At 55.2% G+C, this 17,603-nt stretch overlaps 1 protein-coding gene across 2 annotated transcripts; it reads left to right on the top strand.

Annotated features, from left to right (window-relative positions):
- Positions 1 to 460: 460 nt before the first annotated feature.
- DOK2 (docking protein 2) lies at positions 461 to 4,402 on the top strand (the record flags this gene model as incomplete). 2 transcript variants are annotated; one of them, XM_079706237.1, is made up of 5 exons in its annotated part: positions 461 to 622; positions 1,624 to 1,905; positions 2,138 to 2,216; positions 3,112 to 3,296; positions 3,785 to 4,402. In XM_079706237.1, 5 exons carry the CDS (start codon positions 560 to 562, stop codon positions 4,400 to 4,402), a joined length of 1,227 nt encoding a protein of 408 aa, XP_079562363.1. The 2 variants fall into 2 exon arrangements, with proteins under 2 accessions (XP_079562363.1, XP_079562364.1); XM_079706238.1 differs by lacking the exon at positions 1,624 to 1,905 and having other exon boundaries at positions 560 to 622.
- Positions 4,403 to 17,603: the final 13,201 nt, after the last annotated feature.

Raw genomic sequence — 17,603 nt, 5'->3', positions numbered from 1 at the left:
GTCGAATTTCATTTCTGGGTCTCTGTACCCGAGTTGCTGCTCACCAAAGCGCTGGAGTTTGGCTTTTTGGAAATTCTCTCTTACTCACTGAAAATGCAGGAGGCTTGAGCGTGAAACTCACTCATCAAAAAGAAAACACAGGGGCTTCCCTGGTGGCGCAGTGGTTGAGAGTCCGCCTGCCGATGCAGGGGACATGGGTTCATGCCCCGGTCCGGGAAGATCCCACATGCCACGGAGCGGCTGGGCCCATGAGCCATGGGTGCTGAGTCTGCACGTCCGGAGCCTGTGCTCCGCAACGGGAGAGGCCACAACAGTGAGAGGCCCGTGTACCAAAAAAAAAAAAAAAAAAAAAAAAAAAAGAAAACACACACACATACACACAGAGCAAGAAACCACAGGGCTTATCAGCCTGTCGTCATCGAGCAGACGAGAATAGTGCAGATCTCTAGGCAGAGAGGAAATGAACTTGAGAGAAGGGGGAACATAGGGCAGAGAGGAGAGAGAGAGGGCGGGAGTGGAAGCAGAGAGCTGAAGCTCAGGGGCCCAGGATGGTGGGAAGATGGAGGACGTGGCGGTGAAGCAGGGCTTCCTGTACCTTCAGCAGCAGCAGACTTTTGGGAAGGTAGGAAGAGCACGGCTGGGCTGGGGCTGAGCCGAGGGGCTGGGGGGCTGCTAGAGACTTCCCCGGGGAGGAGAGGAGGCCCCGGAATGTTCCAAAACCCTTATGGGATGGTGGAGACTGTGCCGTCTACCACATTGGGCCCAGAGTACGAGCTTGGGAGGGCTCTTTCCTTAGCAGCTGCTTGCCTCTGCGAGCTGGCTCTGAACTGTGTTCTTTGCTGACAGCCGTCACCCCGGGAGGAGGGGGAAAAAGAGGGCCCTGACTCTGCTTTTCTTGCCTTTCTTGTTCTGTGGTGACGTCTTCTCACCGGGACACCTTGGGAGGGAATGGAAGGCACAGTGGAGGGGGTATTTCAGGGTTGCCGTGGAGGTTCCTTCCTCCTTTCCTGCCCCAGTGGGGTATGTTTGGCTGCTACTGAACTTGAACTGGGGTCTCTGGGAGCCAGGGCCCCATTGTGGCCAAACTCATCTTCCTTCTTTGGCCTCCTTGAATGAGGACGTCTTCCTTCCCTCAGCGGACACACACTGGGGTTCCTCTCTCTGTCTCTTTCATGGCCTAACTTGTCAGAGGATGAGGCAGGAAGGCTCAGAAGGGTCAGCTGAGGCTCCGGGGGACAGGGCCTTCTATGGGGCCTCACACAGAATGAGAAACATGCTCCCCAGTCTGGGCCCTTGGGCTGCCCTCCTCACCCCTCTGGGCTCCGGGAGTCGCAGGTTTTCTGCCTCTTGACTTGGATCCCCTGGGTTGGGCCTGCCCTGCAGTCGCCTCCACGGCGCTCACTCCTGTGCCCTTCTTGCCTTTGGCTTCCTCTCTGCCGTCATTGTAGGCCTCTTATTGGGTTGCTTCGGGTGATCTCCAATGCTTTCTAACTCCTAAGGCCTCTGTTAGGTTCTCTGCCTCCTTGGATCTCCCCTGATCTTCACCTCTGTCTCCCCCGGGTCCTCCTCTCCCCCCTGGTCACCATCTCTCCATCTCCCCACCTGCCACACATCTGGGGGCAGAAATGGCGCCGGTTCGGGGCAGCGCTGTACGGAGGGTCGGGCTGCGCCCTGGCCCGGCTGGAGCTCCAGGAGGGCCCGGAGAAGCCTCGCCGGGGAGAGGTCCCCCGGAGGGTCATCCGTCTCAGTGACTGCCTGCGGGTGGCTGAGGCTGGAGGGGAGGCCAGCGGCCCCCGGGATACCAGCACCTTCTTCCTGGAGACTACGGAGCGCCTGTACGTGCTGGCGGCCCCCACTGCAGAGCGGGGTGACTGGATACAGGCCATCTGCCTCCTGGCCTTGCCCGTGAGTCGCCCAGGGCTGTAGAAAGGGCATGGGGCACTGGATGCTTGCCGTGGGCAGATGTTGTGAGAGCCAAGGTCAGGATGCTGGAGGTGGTTCCTTGGTGGGGGTGAGGGATGCCAGTTCAGAATAAAGACAGGGCAGTAGGCTGAGTGTGTTTTGAAAGAAAGCTTGCAGTGGCCAGTGGTGGGGCTTGGGATTGGCGATGGTGGTGAGTCTTGGGCCTTCCCCCCAGGGCCAGAGGAAGGAGCTGGAGGGGAAGGGCGGCCGGCCCCGCATGGAGGAGAATGAATTGTACAGCAGTGCGACCACAGGTGAGGGCCCTGCCTCTGCTCCCGGGTGCTCTCTCCAGGGCGTGGTGGGGAGGAGGCGAGGGCTGGCCGGCTGCCGGCTCAGTCTTCCTGCCTTGTGGTTGCCCCCGGCCCCCGGCCAGTCCCCTTATCAGTCTCTCCGCATGGCTTCCGGCACAGCCCAAGGTCGGGAGGCTGGCCTGCCTTAAATGTCAGCCCTGCACCCTTGACCCACTCCCTCTTGTCCAGGCCCTGCTGGTGGGAAAGGGCTCGGCTGAGGGGTCCAGGTGAAGGTCGGGCTCTTGAACTCTGCCTTGTTGGCACCTGAGCAACCGTCTGTGAAAAGAATGGTTTCCTTTCTGTGGATTTGAGCTGTCCTGCGGCAAGGGAGCTTTTTGCTGACCGGGCAAGGCCCTTCCTGCTCTCTGTCTAGCCCTCGGGGTGGGCGCGTGGGGAGAGCAGGTGGACACGGGGTGGGGGGGGACATCGAGGCTCCACCCCTCGGAGGGCACCTGATGGCATGGGCAGGGGCTGGGTAGGCTGAGAGCTGGGAGGGCAGGGTCAGCTGCATCTGCAGCTGTGACAGTGGGGATTGGGGAGGCAGCTGGCTTGGGGCGAGAGATGACATGGAGACAAGGCTGTGGCTCTGGTGAGAGGGGCAGGAAGGATGTGGGTACGGGGTTGGGGTGCACGTGGCTAGGGCATGATGCCTCCTGAGGGAGAGGGTGGAGGTTCCTGGCATTTTACGGAGTCTGACCTGGCGCAGGGCAGCTCAGCCTTCAGGATGCAGGCTGCAGGGTCATGGGGCCGGGGATAATACTTTTTCTGGAGACCCAGCATGCTATGTAAAGCAGGGCAGAGTTGAGACAGGTTGGCTGCTTCCCATGAACTGCCTCCTTCTCTCCCGTCTCCTCCCCAGGGGCCCCCCGCAAGGAGTTTGCTGTGACCATGAGACCCACAGAAGCCAGTGAGAGGTGCCGGCTCTCGGGATCCTACACCCTCCGGGCTGGGGATAGTGCCCTGGAGCTGTGGGGCGGCCCTCAGTCAGGCACCCAGCTGTGTGAATGGCCCTACAGGTTCCTGCGGCGCTTTGGGCGGGACAAGGTGAGCAGGGGCTGCCGCGGGCAGGTGAGAGGAAGGATGAGCTGTGAGAGAAAAGACAGTGTCAGGGAGAGGGCGAAGGGGCCCTCAAAGTAAGAGAGAATGGAGGGAAGAAACGACGAGATAAAGGCCGGCAGAAGAGAAACAGCGCAGCCCAGGGGCTGGAGGAGAGAACCACGGCAGGGAGAAATGGTGGTCGAGGTCGGGGAGAAGGAAAGGAGAGGAAGAGGTGGGGAGAGGTGGGAGGGTGGAGAGTGGCTGGCGCGGTGGAGGATGAGTTCTACATCAAGCTTCATACTCGGATGGATGGGAGGAAGAAGGAGAAAAGATGAGAGAGGGCTTTGCTTGTAAGCAAAACCATGGCGGGAGGGAAGGGGAAGCAGCTTGGGGAGAGGTTGGAGGTCACAGGCTTGTGGCGGGGAGCTGGGTCCAGGAGAAGCAAGCAGCCCCGCCCAGCGGCCTGCCAGTCATCGGCTTCCTTCTCCACCCAGGTAACCTTTTCCTTTGAGGCAGGCCGGCGCTGCGTCTCAGGGGAGGGCAACTTTGAGTTTGAAACCCGGCAGGGCAATGAGATCTTCCTGGCCTTGGAAGAGGCCATCTCTGCCCAGAAGAACGCCTCCCCTCCTGGGCCCCCAACCCAGCCAGTCCCCGTCCCTGCGGCGCCGCCCCGGCCGGAGAGTCCCTACTCCCGACCCCACGACTCACTCCCACCACTATCGCCCACCGTCCGGGGTCCCGCCTCCCGGCTGCAGCGGGGCCCGGAGGGGGAGTACGCGGTGCCCTTCGATGCAGTGGCACGGCAACTGGGGAAGAGCTTGAGGGGCGTCCTGGTCATCCCACCCCAGGCCCCGGCCGACCCTCTGTACGACAGCATCGAGGAGCACCCGCCCTCCCGACACGACCACATATACGATGAGCCTGAGGGGGTGGCCGCCCTGTCCCTGTATGACAGCCCGCAGGAGCTCCCCTGGAGGGGGCAAGCCGCAGCTGACAGGGACCCCAGCGGCCTCCAGCATGTGTACCCAGCGGGACAGGACTTTGCTGCCTCTGGCTGGCCACAGGGGACCGAGTATGACAATGTCATGGTACTTAAGAAAGGCCCAAAGTGATGGAGGGTGGAGGAGATGCAGACCCCATCAACTGCAGGCGCTGAAGTGGTCCTGTGCATGCTGGGCGGGGCTTAGAGGCTGGTGAGAAGGAGCCGGGGGCAGGTGGGCCTCCCCTTCTAGCTTCTGCTGGCGACTCCTCTTGGCCACCGCAACCCAGGAACCTCCCTCCACTCCTTCCAGAGCCCTAGGCTTGGCCGCCTTAGTCTGGCCTGAGGAGTTGTCCCTCCCAGGGCCAGCTGGGTGAGTCACCATCCCAAAGCAGGAAGAGTGCCCTGAAGAGACCCACACTTCTCCTACCCTTTTTCCACTTCCTCTTCCCCCCACCCCCCACCGGCCTAAATGGAACCTCCAGATTTAGGGCAGAGGACAAAAGGATGTCAGCAATTCGCCCTGGTTCCTTGGCTTGTGCAGGCCACCTGCCTGCTGGTGTCCCCTTCAGGAGACAGCTGTGGCTCCGGGCAGCCTGGAGGATGGCTGCAGCTTCCTGCAGGTTTTGGACTTCTCTGTGGCATAAACATTTCTGAAATATTTTTGTGTGGCATGAGTGTACAAGGCGGGGATGGGGCAGGCACAGCCCTGCTGGGGGTGAATGCTTCAACCAGCCACCACTGACACCTCCTCTCCCAGCAGCAAGGTCGTCTCTGGGCCTAAGCTCCATCCCAAGCATCATCTATTCACAGAGGTAGAAGTCTGTGCAAGTCAGGGAGCCCCAGGAAAGATCTTCAAGCATCTCTAACCCTTTGCTAGGGTAGGGTCAACACCAGAAAAATAGCAGGGAAGCTGTGTGTGTGTGTGTGTGTGTGTGTGTGTGTGTGAGTAAACCTGGACTGGAAGATAGGCAAGAGTTGAGCCTCTTCAGCGTTAGAAATGGGACTACTTCCACACAATCCCTTGCCTTCCTGAGACTTGCCCTCTTTGTCTCTAAACTGAGGGGGTTCCTCCATGTAGGCACTGAGAACCCTTCCTGCGTTGAACTTCCCCTTTGGCCCTTGTATCCCATTTCCCCACAGGCAGGCTCTGTGCTGTCTCCTCTCATCAAAACCCGCTTCCAGGGCTTCTCTGGTGGCGCAGTGGTTGAGAGTCCACCTGCCGATGCAGGGGACACGGGTTCGTGCCCCGGTCCGGGAAGATCCCACATGCCGCAGAGCGGCTGGGCCCGTGAGCCATGGCCGCTGGGCCTGCGCGTCCGGAGCCTGTGCTCCGCAACGGGAGAGGCCACAGTGGTGACAGGCCCGCGTACCGCAAAAAACAAAACAAAACAAACAAAAAAAAACCACCCCACTTCCATGGAAAGGGATGTCAGTACGTTCCTGCTACCGGCCAACTCAGCCAATATTACGGGGCACTGCTTGTAAGGCCTGCCCTGGCCTCACAATGCTTACAGTCCAGAGGGGGCTGAGGTGAGGGCACACATGTCTAACACAAAAGGTGGACATAAGTGCCACAAGATGTGAATCAAGGCCTTGGGGATCAAGGGAGATAGCTGTTTGTTGGGGGACCAAGAAAGTTTTCATATCGAAGGTGGCATTTAAGGTGGACCTTCAAGGGTGGGAAGGAATGTGAAAAGAGCATCCCAGGTAGAAGAACGTGAATGGAGGTGTAGGGGGAGGTACGTATACACTTAGGAAAGAGTTGTACATTAAGAATGGAGGGAACACGGGACAATCTAGTTGGGAAGGCAGATCCTAACCGTGATGTGGAGGAATTTGTACCTAATTAAAGGGGAAGGAGGAATAACAAATTCTTTTTTTTAAACTTTTTTATGATGGAAAATTTCAAACATACACAAAAGCGGAAGGAGTAGTGTAATAAATCCCCATGAATCCATCAATTAGCTTCAAGAATTATCAACACATGGCCAATCTTATTGACAAGGCTTTTGAGCAGGGCGTCACGTAGAGCTGTGTGTTAGGTCAATAACCCCGACAACCCTTGGAAAATGGTCTGGGGGCAGAGTGAGCTAAATTGGGAGGGGAAATGCAGAAAGACTGGGGATTCAAATGCCATTGTAGAGATAGGGCCTGCAGATCTTAGAGTCACATTGGATGTGGAACACAGAGAACTAGGGTTTCAGGAGAGATTCAGTTCTGGGGAAGAAGGTGAGCTTAGTTTCTGAGTGAGGCTAAGATGGCCTTACTCTATCCAGCTAGAGGAGTCTCAGCAGCAGCTGGAAAGGGGCTCTGGAGCCGGGGAGGAAACAAGATAGAGACCTGTGGGCTGCCCAGCCTCCCACGTGGGTTGTGATCGAGTTTTATGTCACACCATGCCTTTGCTCCTAATTAAAGGAATTTGAGGCAATGGGTGAGCAGGCTGGAGACAGAGGGAGAAGACTTCCAGGAGCCCTGACTCTTGTCTGTGCCAAAGGGCTATTCCGGTTGCCACCACCCAATCCCAGCCTTAGAATACACTGGAGGCAGGCAGCCCTAATGCTTCTAAGGGGTTCAGTAGTTCCCCTCTCCAGGTGGGAGTTGGGGAGCTCTTAGGCAGGGATGCCCCTCATTTCCTTCAGAGCACTTGAGGCAGTCATCCCAGCGCAGCCCAGCAGGGGGCAGTGTTAGCCTGTGGAAAAGGCCACTGGGGGCTTAGCTGCTGCCAGGCGTGGGGGCTTGGTCCTGAAGGAGGGAACTTCAGGATTTACTGCCCAAAAGAATGCGGGATAATTGGAAGAATCTGCATTTCAGGGCTTGTCCCTTCAGAACCTCAGAATCCCGCTTGGAGGACTGTGGAGCCTGCCTCCGAGAGGTGTGGGACCCTAAGCTGAAAATTGCTCCTCTCCTGGCCTCTCTCCTTCCTGCTGGGATCCGAGGAATTCGGAGCTTTTCCTTCTGAAGCTAGCTTTGCTCGAAAGGGAAAGTGGTAGATTGGGGCCCTGGGGAAAGGTGGGGAGGGCTGGTGGGGGCAGGGGAAGGGAGCGTTTGGGGAAGTGAGAGGGGCCATGAGAGTCCTGAGAATGCTGACCAAGCCCGCAGGGTCCCTCTCAGAAGATGTGACCGGGCGGGCGGGTCTTCCTGCAGAGAGCTGGGTCAGCCCATCCTCAAAGGCACCGTCGCCTCAGACACGTGCATCATTCCTTAGTTCCCTCCCTGGGCCAGCCCCACCCCCCACCTGCGTGGAGCCTGCGCGTCGAGTGGCTATACAGGAATGGACTCATGCAGGCGTGAGCCTCAGCAATGAATCTCCGCAAACAGAAACACAGAGATGAAGCCCTTCTTACAGTGTTTCTCTGGCAGCCTGTTGTCAAGGGGCAAATTCATACAGGAGGAAGCAGATTGGTCTCAAAGGGGAGGGGGCGATGTAAGACCAAGAGACAGCTCCACCAAGAAAGTGTCTCCTGGCTCCAGGTCTGCTACCTGGCAGCTGTCGGTACCACGAGATCCTCTGCCGTGACCAGGGCACTTAGGGACTGCTTTTATTTGCTAATTATTATGCAGAGGTGACATCAGGGCAGATAAGAATGGCATCGTGACTGGTGCCCAGCATAGAGATGCGTACACAGATTGGTGTAACTGTGTGTTCACACACACAAGCATGCTATATCATTCTTCATGTTTCTTTTTTTCCCTCTCTGCCTCCCCTTGTATAACATTTTCTTTCTTCCAGAGCATAGCAGTGGTGTGGTGTGTGTGTGTGTGTGTGTTCATGTGTGTGCATCTTGGCCCCTGGTCCACCCATAAGCTTGCTCCCAGGCTGTGGTGGGAGCGGCCAGGGTCCCCTGGTGAATTCCCACCTTGGAGCTTCAGAATAAACCAAGACCCAGGTTGCCTGGGCCTCTCTACTCACTCAGACTCCTCCCTGATGGCTGTGCATAAGCTGTTGCTGCCACCACCTTTCAGCCATGATGCTCACCAGCCTCCTGCCTCCTGCCTCGTGGGCGCTGATTCAATTAGCCAAGGTGCCCGCCTCCTGCCAGAGCCCTTTATAAAGTCAGCAGGAGCAGCTGGAGATCTCAGGGAGGGTGGGGCTGGGAAGCGAGCAGGGAGGTCAGTGAGCTGGGAGGGGGAGGGGGAGGAATGAGGGGGTCTGGGAAGGGGTGTCTGATCTGATTAGGCACCAGGTTGGCTTCCCCCTGGCAGGCGGGGCTGTACATCACTGCCCTGCTTCGCTCCTTAGCTCCCAGGCCCACCTGGCGCTGGCCAGCGTGGAGCAAGGCCCATCTATCTCCAGGCTCTGGCCAGGGCTGCCTCTTTCCTCCTTGCTCCCTCCCACCTCCAGAGCCCTGTTTTTTTTTTTTTTCCCTCCATCACAAGCATTTATTTTATTATTATTATTTTTTTAACATCTTTATTGGAGTATAATTGCTTTACAATGGTGTGTTAGTTTCTGCTGTATAACAAAGTGAATCAGCTATACGTATACATATATCCCCATATCTCTTCCCTCTTGCGTCTCCCTCCCTCCCACCCTATCCCACCCCTCTAGGTGGTCACAAAGCACCGAGCTGATCTCCCTGTGCTATGCGGCTGCTTCCCACTAGTTATCTATTTTACATTTGGTAGTGTATATATGTCCATGCCTCTCTCTCGCTTTGTCACAGCTTACCCTTCCCCCTCCCCATGTCCTCAAGTCCATGCTCTCATAGGTCTGTGTCTTTATTCCTGTTTTACCCCTAGGTTCTTCATGACCTTTTTTTTTTTTTTTCTTAGATTCCATATATATGTGTTAGCATACGGTATTTGTTTTTCTCTTTCTGACTTACTTCACTCTGTATGACAGACTCTAGGTCCATCCACCTCACTACAAATAACTCAATTTCATTTCTTTTTATGACAGAGCCCTCTTCTTGACACCAGCTCCCGGATCCCTGGGCCAGAGGTGGCCGGTGGGCTCAGGGAGGGGGTACCAGGGTCTGAGGGATTTGTTGGGGAGCTGGGGTCCCAGAGCCGGGGTAAGTAATTCTGGGACCTGCAGCCCAGGACCGGCTCAGGCTTGTCCTTTCAGGTGTCTGATCAGAAAGGGCTAGGCAGTGCCTGAGGTGTGCCTGAGGGGGCAACAGCATTTGGGTAATAATAATGTTCTTGAATTTGTACAGCTTTCCCTTACGTATAAAGTGCTCTGGGGGCAGCTGAGTAGAGGTGGTTAGGCACACACACATTCAAATTCTGGTTCTGCTCCTTGCTAGCTGTGTGTCTTTGGGCATCTGCTCTGTGCCTCTGTTTCCACATCTGTAAAATGGAGATAATACGTTTCTCAGAGGCTTGTTGTGAAGACTGAGTGAATGAAAGAACGCATAGCTCCTAGAATGGTGCCTGGACCACAGAGCTCCGTGTTACCCATGACTGCTTTTTACCTCCCAGGGGTTCCACCAGGTGGGCAGGCAGCGATGTCTGTTTCATAAGCCAGGGGATGGAGGCCTAGAGAAGCAGAGTCCTTTCGCTTTGGGGTGAACTCAGGCTTTGTGGAAGTGGGAGGACCTGGTTGCGTTTCTGATAAGAAGGAAGAAAACCAGATGACCATTTGAGGAGAGGAGAAGGGAGCAACATCAAAGGCCTTTCAGCCCCCGACTGGGTGGCTCCTGGCTGGCAGGTTCTGTACACCTAGGCAGAGTGGGGCTTGCCTGCACTTTCCCAAGCCCAGAAATGGGAGAGCTTGGGAGGGAAGCTGCTTCCTAGACTAGAAGGCCTTTGGCCTGAGGAAAGGCCAGAGAGCAGAAGCCACAGGGGAGATTGCCTCCTTTCATCTGAGCTGCTGCATCCCCTCATGGTCTGGCAGCTGGCACGTCTGGGCGTGGGGGCAGGTTTCTGCCAGATAGGAGCACCTGGGGGTCCAGTTGTCAAGGCCTGCCAACGAGTGTGATCACATACCCCCCGGGGGCCGCTGCCCTGCAGCAGCAGCAGGAGGCTGGGCAGGAAGGAGGTTTACCGTCTCTCCGCTAGACTGCAAATGTGCTAAGGGTGGGATTCATTCTTAACCAAATTCATCCTTGTACCCCTAGCACTTAATGCACTGCCGGGCACAAGGTAGGCAGGGATAACTATTTTAGGATGGAAAGAATAAATGAAGCCCACTTTATTTGGGTGGGGTGGACACAGGTGATTTGTGGAGCCCTGCGGGGATTCCTCATCCAGAAACATTTCCCCCATCGGCTCCACGAGTCCCATCTTCAGCATTTTGGTCCAACCCCCACCTCCCCCCACCCACCCAACCTGTCCCAGCAGCCCTCTTTTATTTGTTTATTTTTTATTTTTATGGAAATTTTATTTTTCATTTTTATTTTATTTTAAAATTTATTTATTTTGGCCGTGCCACGTGGCTTGCAGGATCTCAGGTCCCTGACCAGGGATTGAACCCAGCCACATGGCAGTGAAAGACCCAAAGCCCAGAGTCCTAACAACTAGACCACAAGGGAACTCCCCAGGTCTCTTTTAAAATGCAAATGCCCTGGGGCAGGGCATCCCCAGAACCACTAACAATCCTTGAGAGAGGGAGTGTGAAAGGAGCTGTCTTGGGACTGGAGGCAGGGGGTCCCTGGGGTGGCAGGAAGGAGGGCTGAAGGTGAGAGGCCCTGATCGGGTCTGGAGTCCTGGCTGGTTGGTGCCGCGCCTCTGATGAAGCCGGAAACCTGGCAGCCAGACCTGTAGGTGCAGGAGGTGCAGGCAGGCCCTCGGCATGGGACGCACTTCTCGGCAGACCAAACTCTTAACAGAACCGTGAGTTGGCAGGTTTCCCCCTGTTGATGCCTGCCTGTCTTCCTGTGCCCCTTTCCATGCCGTGTCACAGCACTGCTCCTCCACAGCTGGGGCCCTGGGATGCCCTGGGGGCCGAGAAACCCCTCTACCCTAACACTTCAAGGAGCAGAATGCCTGAGCCAGAAAGAGACCTTAGAAATCCTCTCGCCTGAGTCCTTATCTTCCACTTAAAGAAACTGAGGCCAAATTAATTTTTAAATCCCTCTCAGATGTATTTACATTTTATTAGAATTTGTTTACCGTTGTGCTTAATCCGCAGGAACAAACCATTAATGTTGACACTGGCGACATCCACAGGGAGATCATTTGTAGCCTTTTAGGTAGATAGGGGAGGGACAAAGGGGAGGGGACTCTGGATTCCCCTACTTCACTATCTCTGAGCAAAGCTTTCTTCCCTTCTCCAAAGTCACCACTGGCAAGTCCCCAAGCAAATGCCCTGAGCCAGAGGCCCAGGTTAATTAAGGGTAGCTTAGACCGAGGCTGTTCACTTTCTGCTGGTTACCTCCCTGGTCCATATGGGAAGGGATGCTATGTGGTCCTATTCCCTTTCTAGTTTCCTCCAGTAACTATACTCCACCCCTCCCCCACCCCCTGCCCCCAACTCGCTCACCCACGTTATCCTTTTTTTTTTTTTTTTTTTGGCTGTGTTGGGTCTTTGTTGCTGTGTGCGGGCTTTCTCTAGTTGCGGCGAGCGGGGGCTACTCTTCGCTGCGGTGTGCCGGCCTCTCATTGCGGTGGCCTCTCTTGTTGTGGAGCACGGGCCCTCGGCGCGCTGGCTTCAGTAGTTGCAGCACTCAGGCTCAGCAGCTGTGGCTTGCGGGCTCTAGAGCACAAGCTCAGCAGTTGTGGAGCATGGGCTTAGTTGCTCCACGGCATGTGGGATCCTCCCGGACCAGGGCTCGAACCCTTGTCCCCTGCACTGGCAGGCGGACTCCCAACCACTGCGCCACCAGGGAAGTCCCCCCCACGTTATCCTTCACCCTGATCCTCAGGGGCAGCTTTCCTGCCCAGACCACTCCAAAGCAGGGTACAGCAGCCAGCTCCTTGCTCCCAGGCTCCTGTTTCCACCTATAGACAGGAAGGACTTGATCCATGAGTATGAGGTGAGGTCAGGGGAGATGTTGATGGAGAGAAGATGGAAGATGGAGAGGAAGATGGGTTGGGTGGGAAGGTGTGGATAAGAGAAGGAAAGGACTGAGATGGTGACTGAGTGGGGAAGCAGAGGTTCCAGTGGGATGGGAGGAGTCAGGGTGGAGGAGTTATCTAGGGCAGCTTCCGGGAGAGCAACTGGGATAAGACCACCCTGCCTGCTCACAGAGGAAGGAGAAGCATCAAGAAGTTGCAGCTTTTGGGCTTCCCTGGTGGCACAGTTGTTAAGAATCTGCCTGCCAATGCAGGGGACACGGGTTCGAGCCCTGGTCCAGGGAGATCCCACATGCTGCAGAGCAACTAAGCCCGTGCACCACAACTACTGAGCCTGCGCTCTAGAGCCCGCGAGCCACAACTACTGAAGCCTAGAGCCCGCAAGCCACAACTACTGAGCCCACGTGCCACAACTACTGAAGCCCGCGTGCCTAGAGCCCGTGCTCTGCAACAAGAGAAGCCACCGCAATGAGAAGCCTGCACACCCAGTGAAGAGTAGCCCCCATTCGACGCAACTAAAGAAATCCCGTGTGCAGCAACGAAGACCCAATGCAACCAAAATAAATAAATAAATAAATAAATAAAATGTATAAAAAAAGAAAAAAAGAAGTTGCAGCTTTTGAAAGCAGAGTGGTTGGTGAAGCCAATTTCCCGCGCTGCTGGGAGGCCTGAGAGGTTGGTTTGTCCAAACCTAGGGTTACGCCTGAGAACCAGTGAGAAAAGCCCTGGTTCTCTCCAGCACTGTTGGCTGAGAAGGAGTGGGAACCTGGCTGGCTCTGGACAGTGGGGAGGTGGTGCTGGGGGAGGGGTTGAGGGGGTCAGGGGGGCACGGCCAGGCAAGATGGGCTCAGCTGTTGCGTAGGGATGTAGAGTACTCAGCAGGCTTTCATCAGCAAAGTCTGGGAGACTGGTGATGAGCCTGCAGGAAGTAAGAATGGGTGCTCAGAGCCAGGCATCCAGTGTCTGGGGCCCGCAGGGCCAGCAGACAGAACTGACCAGCCAAACCCAGCCTGAGCCTGAGGCAGAGACTGGGCCAACGTCCTGTGGGACATTCCAACCTTCAGGCTTTGTCACACCCTGAGAACCAACTTGAGCTCTCCTGGTTCTACCTTCTGGTTGGGCTGGCCCAGCACAGGATCCTTCCTCCCAGTGGACAAAACAGAACTGCCTCCTTTAAAAAAAAAAAAAAAGCCTTTTGATTTCTTTGATGGTGAAGGCAGTGAGGCCACCAGTGGTGTAGAAGCCTCTGTGCTTGGGGAACCTTTGCTTGTTCAGCATCTCTGTGCCCTTAAGCTCCATCTGTCCATGAGGAGCGTTGCTAGACGGAGCACTGAGCTAGCATCCCTAATTCCTGCTCTGCCACTAACTGGCTGTGGACTGTGGTATGCTGGGCAAGTCTCTTACCCTCTCTGGGCTTATTCTTCCATCCACAAAATGACAGAGCTGGATTAGAAGAACGTCAAAGTGTCGAAGTTCCCCTTAACTGTACAATCCTTTGTTTTGGGGAAATCGCCAGGACAGCAAGGAAGCAGAAATGACTTTCACAAGAGGAAGTGTGGAAAATATGGCTTCAAAGTCTTAATTTAAACATGTAGTGGGGCCCACTGCTGGAATTCAGAAATGTCTGGAGAATTGGTGGGGTGAGTCCCATCCTGTGAGGGACAGAGGAGCCTCCTGGGAGAGGACTTACCCTACAGGAGGAGATGGCATTGCAGGAGCTCTGTGCTTGGTTGTACCGGTTGAGCAATGAACACCTCTAGGGGGCACCATTCATAATGAGGGCTCACGTGAGCCTGACCTGCTTGACCAAGGAATAAAACACAAGTTGTCAGAGAGATGGGGTGCTTTGAGGAGCGTATAGTGTCTACAGGGACATCAGGTACAGTGGCACAGGCTGTGCACTGCAAAAGTGCAGGGGGTACCATTCACATAGACCACAGTGGAGCCATGTCTGGGTATCTATTTCTAAGACTTGTCTCTCAGCATCCCTGCTTTCACTTAGGGCACTGGCTGCACGCTTGGGCATTCTTATAGTGGAGGTTGAGACAGAGAAGGGAAAGGAAAGGGAGGGTTTCCTTCCTTTGCTACAGGTTGACAGGCATTGCTAACAGATCCAAGGGCTCAGTGCCTGAGGTTTTTTTTTTTTTTTTTTTGCCATTGACAACATCATGGGTGGCCCTGGAGGGTACTAGGCTTAGTGAAATAAGTCAGACAGAGAAAGACAAATACCATATGTTATCACTTATATGTGGAGTATCAGTGATGGAAGACAGAGAGCCAGCACCTGGGGACAGCCATAAACAACACCCAGGAGGCACTTTTCATGGACTGGGGTCCTCTATTAGCAGATGCCTGCAAGGGGCTGTAAAATCCTGCTTCTCCTTCCTTGGAAGCTGGCCTCAGAGCTGTCCCTCAGTCCAGCCACCTCTTCTCCCTCCTGTGGTCCCAAGCTGGGCTCACCCTTGTTCAGGTACCAGGAACACCCTTCTCCAGGTCCAAACCATCCCTGACTTGAGCCCTTCCCTGCTCTGTGTAGCTGTCTTCCTTGCTTCTCTCAGCCACAGGCCTGGTACTCTTGATTCCTTTCACAAAGGGAATCATGAGAGGAAGACCGCAGCTTTTGTTTACAGAAGTCACAGCCGTGGAGGCTGCTTTGTCACAGTAGGTCACATTGTGTCAAGCATGAGGGTGTGGGTGCGTCTGGGGGTGTGGTGATCATGGCCCCTCTCTTGGGTACATGGCTTCCTAGAATCCAGAGTATCCTATGTTCTCTGTTCCTCTCCAGGCAGTGGGTGTTTTTTATACTTTACAAATGAGAAAACTGAAGTTCAGACTTGAGACTTGATGACTTGCCCAAGGTCACCAGGCTCCTACGTGACCATGTTGGGCTCAGCCAAGCCTTCTGTAGCCTGCTAGAGCGCCTGGCGTGGTGGGGTGGCAGTGCCAGGCAGCTGCCTGCCGATGCTATTCATTACAGTCCCTGCAGGCAAGTCCTCTGTGACTTGAAGATTTCCAAGAGGCAGTGTGACAGAGTGGAAAGAGAACTAGGTCCTGGTTGGGCAAATCACTTCACTTCTCTGGGCCTCAGTTTTCTCATCTGTAAGATAGGGTTAGTAATACCCATTAACCTCATGGGGTTGTTGGGCAGCTTAAATAAGATCATAGGGGGCGAGTGGGAATTGTGTGCTTCTTTTCAATGGTAAGTCATGATCATCTTCCAGGGTCCTCTATGGCAGACAAATGCCTAAATTCTTATTAGCGCGTGTCTCAGGAGTCATCTGAGCTTCCAGGAGGCATCGGACTAAGAGCAGTGGGAAGAGGACACAAGGTGGCCCCATGGAGGAGATGTGGGGTCACCTGATCTCGGCTCCACAGTCTCTCTCTGAAGCTCACTGGAGGCAGCACAAATGGCCAGACCCAGTGTCAAGGTTCCAGAGCAGAGGGAGGCTTTGGTACCTGTGGGCAGCTGACAGGGCACCTGAGGGTTGGGCCCAGCTCCTTTAAGAGGCTGCCCCTTCCTGCTGCCCCAGGCAGGTGGACAGATGATGGATGGCCTGAGGAGGAAGAGACTGGAGTTGCAAGAACTGGGATGGAGAACTGATCTTTTGACAAAATCTCCAGCAGATCAATGGAGACCATCTGGATAAAGAGGCTGCACTCAGGGCCCTGGCGGTGAGTGCCTAGGTTCCCAGGAGCCTGTTATATGCTGCCCCGTCTCCAGAGAAGAGGGTAGTTCTGGCTGGAGTCCCAGTGCCCTTCCCCACCCCCACGTCCCACCCCAGGACAGCCCAGAAGTCCTCCCTGCTGACCTCACCCCAGGCTAGGCTCTGTCTGAGTGGGGCTGTGGTCTCCACCTGAGCTAGCAGTTTAAGGTGCCCCAGATAACGCCGATCAGGTGGGATGGAGAGAATGTACTTCTATTGTTGTGTCTGGATGTTGTCACATTCTAATGTCCCAGGCTTGTCATTGCTGGTGCCTGTGGGCACCCTTAGATCACTGCTGGCTTGGTCTTCAGGGTCTCCTCCTGCCTCCAGAAGGTGGGGCTGTAGGAGGTTAGTCCATCAGCTACTCCTCCAGGAGGTCTGGACCTGGGATGGGCCCCCATACAGAGAGCCCCCAGGAAAGGTGATCCGATTGGCTCAGCCGGCTGGGGTCCCCGGATGGGAAAGCTCAGACTCCTGCTGCATGGGATCTCCCTACGTGAAGGGACAATCTGAAGGACTCCTTCAGGGGTCCTCCCGGGCTAGGCTCTGGATTGGCTTCCCTAAAGCAGCCTTAGCCCTGGTCAGATCAGAGCTGATGGGGGCCCTGGGGGCAGGTGACAGTGGCCTGGGTCATGGCATGTTCCTTTTCCTGGGGCCCAAACACGTGCTTTACACACATGAGGATTTCCTCAATTGACTCACTGACCCCTGCACTCTGCGGGGTCTCTGCTTCATCCATAATCATCTGGCCTTTGTTTTTCGGGGGCCGTGCCCACAGTGCCAGCCCGCCAGCTCTTCCGGGCACCTGAGGTTCCTGGCCTAGTAACACTTAGCTGAAATGCCAGGGGGCCTGGCCTGGTTTGGGACGGCTGCTCTAGACAGCCATGCTCCCCTGCATTCTAACTCCAGGCCCTGGCAGGCTGGGAAAAGCCAAAATAAAGCCTCAGTGAGAGACGGGGAGAGGTCAGGATGGCTGATACAGCTTCCCCAGGAATCAGAGGGAGCTGAAGTGGGCTTCAGAGGGGGCGTAGCTGTGGGCTGTGTGATTTGGGGGCCCGACTTTCCCCTATATGCTCATGTGCTTTGAGATACTCTGAGTGGGGCAGAAGGAGGCCCCCAAATATCTCCCCCATATAATTCACCCATCATGGCTTCATTGCATTTGCTCATGAAAGATTTGATCATTTCTAAAGGCCTCCCTTATAAAATGCAAAAACCTCTACAAAGTGGTCATGCATTAAGTTCGTTATCAGTGAAACCTTCAATTATTATTCTAGCAGGAAATAGATGAGAGCCAGAAATTTGGTCTGGATAGAGGTATCAGTGTGTGTGGTGTGTGTGTGTGTGTGTGTGTGTGTTTGGGTTGAGTGTGGAAGATGTATTTTTCCATTTGTCCAAATATGTATCAAGCACCTGTGACGAGCCAGTGTTCCTGGTCCCAGGGATGCAGAGTGAAGGAGAGATGAATATATTTACCCTTGTGGAGTTTACATTCTTTGCGGGGAAAGGGGACAATAAGCAAACCAAAAAAAATGAATACAATTTATGGGATGTCAGATGGCAGTGTGTGCTGTGGGGAAGAATAAAGCAGGGGAGGGGGAGGATTACTGCTGGAGGAGGTGCAGACCTCTTCGTAGGGGGCTTGGCTGTGAGGGAAGGACTAGCCTC

The sequence above is a fragment of the Hyperoodon ampullatus genome (assembly GCF_949752795.1).
Source record: "Hyperoodon ampullatus genome assembly, chromosome: 6".
NCBI classification, from domain to species: Eukaryota; Metazoa; Chordata; class Mammalia; order Artiodactyla; family Ziphiidae; genus Hyperoodon; species Hyperoodon ampullatus.
The sequence above is the reverse complement of the archived record's forward strand: the minus strand, read 5'-3'. Positions and strand labels throughout refer to the sequence as shown.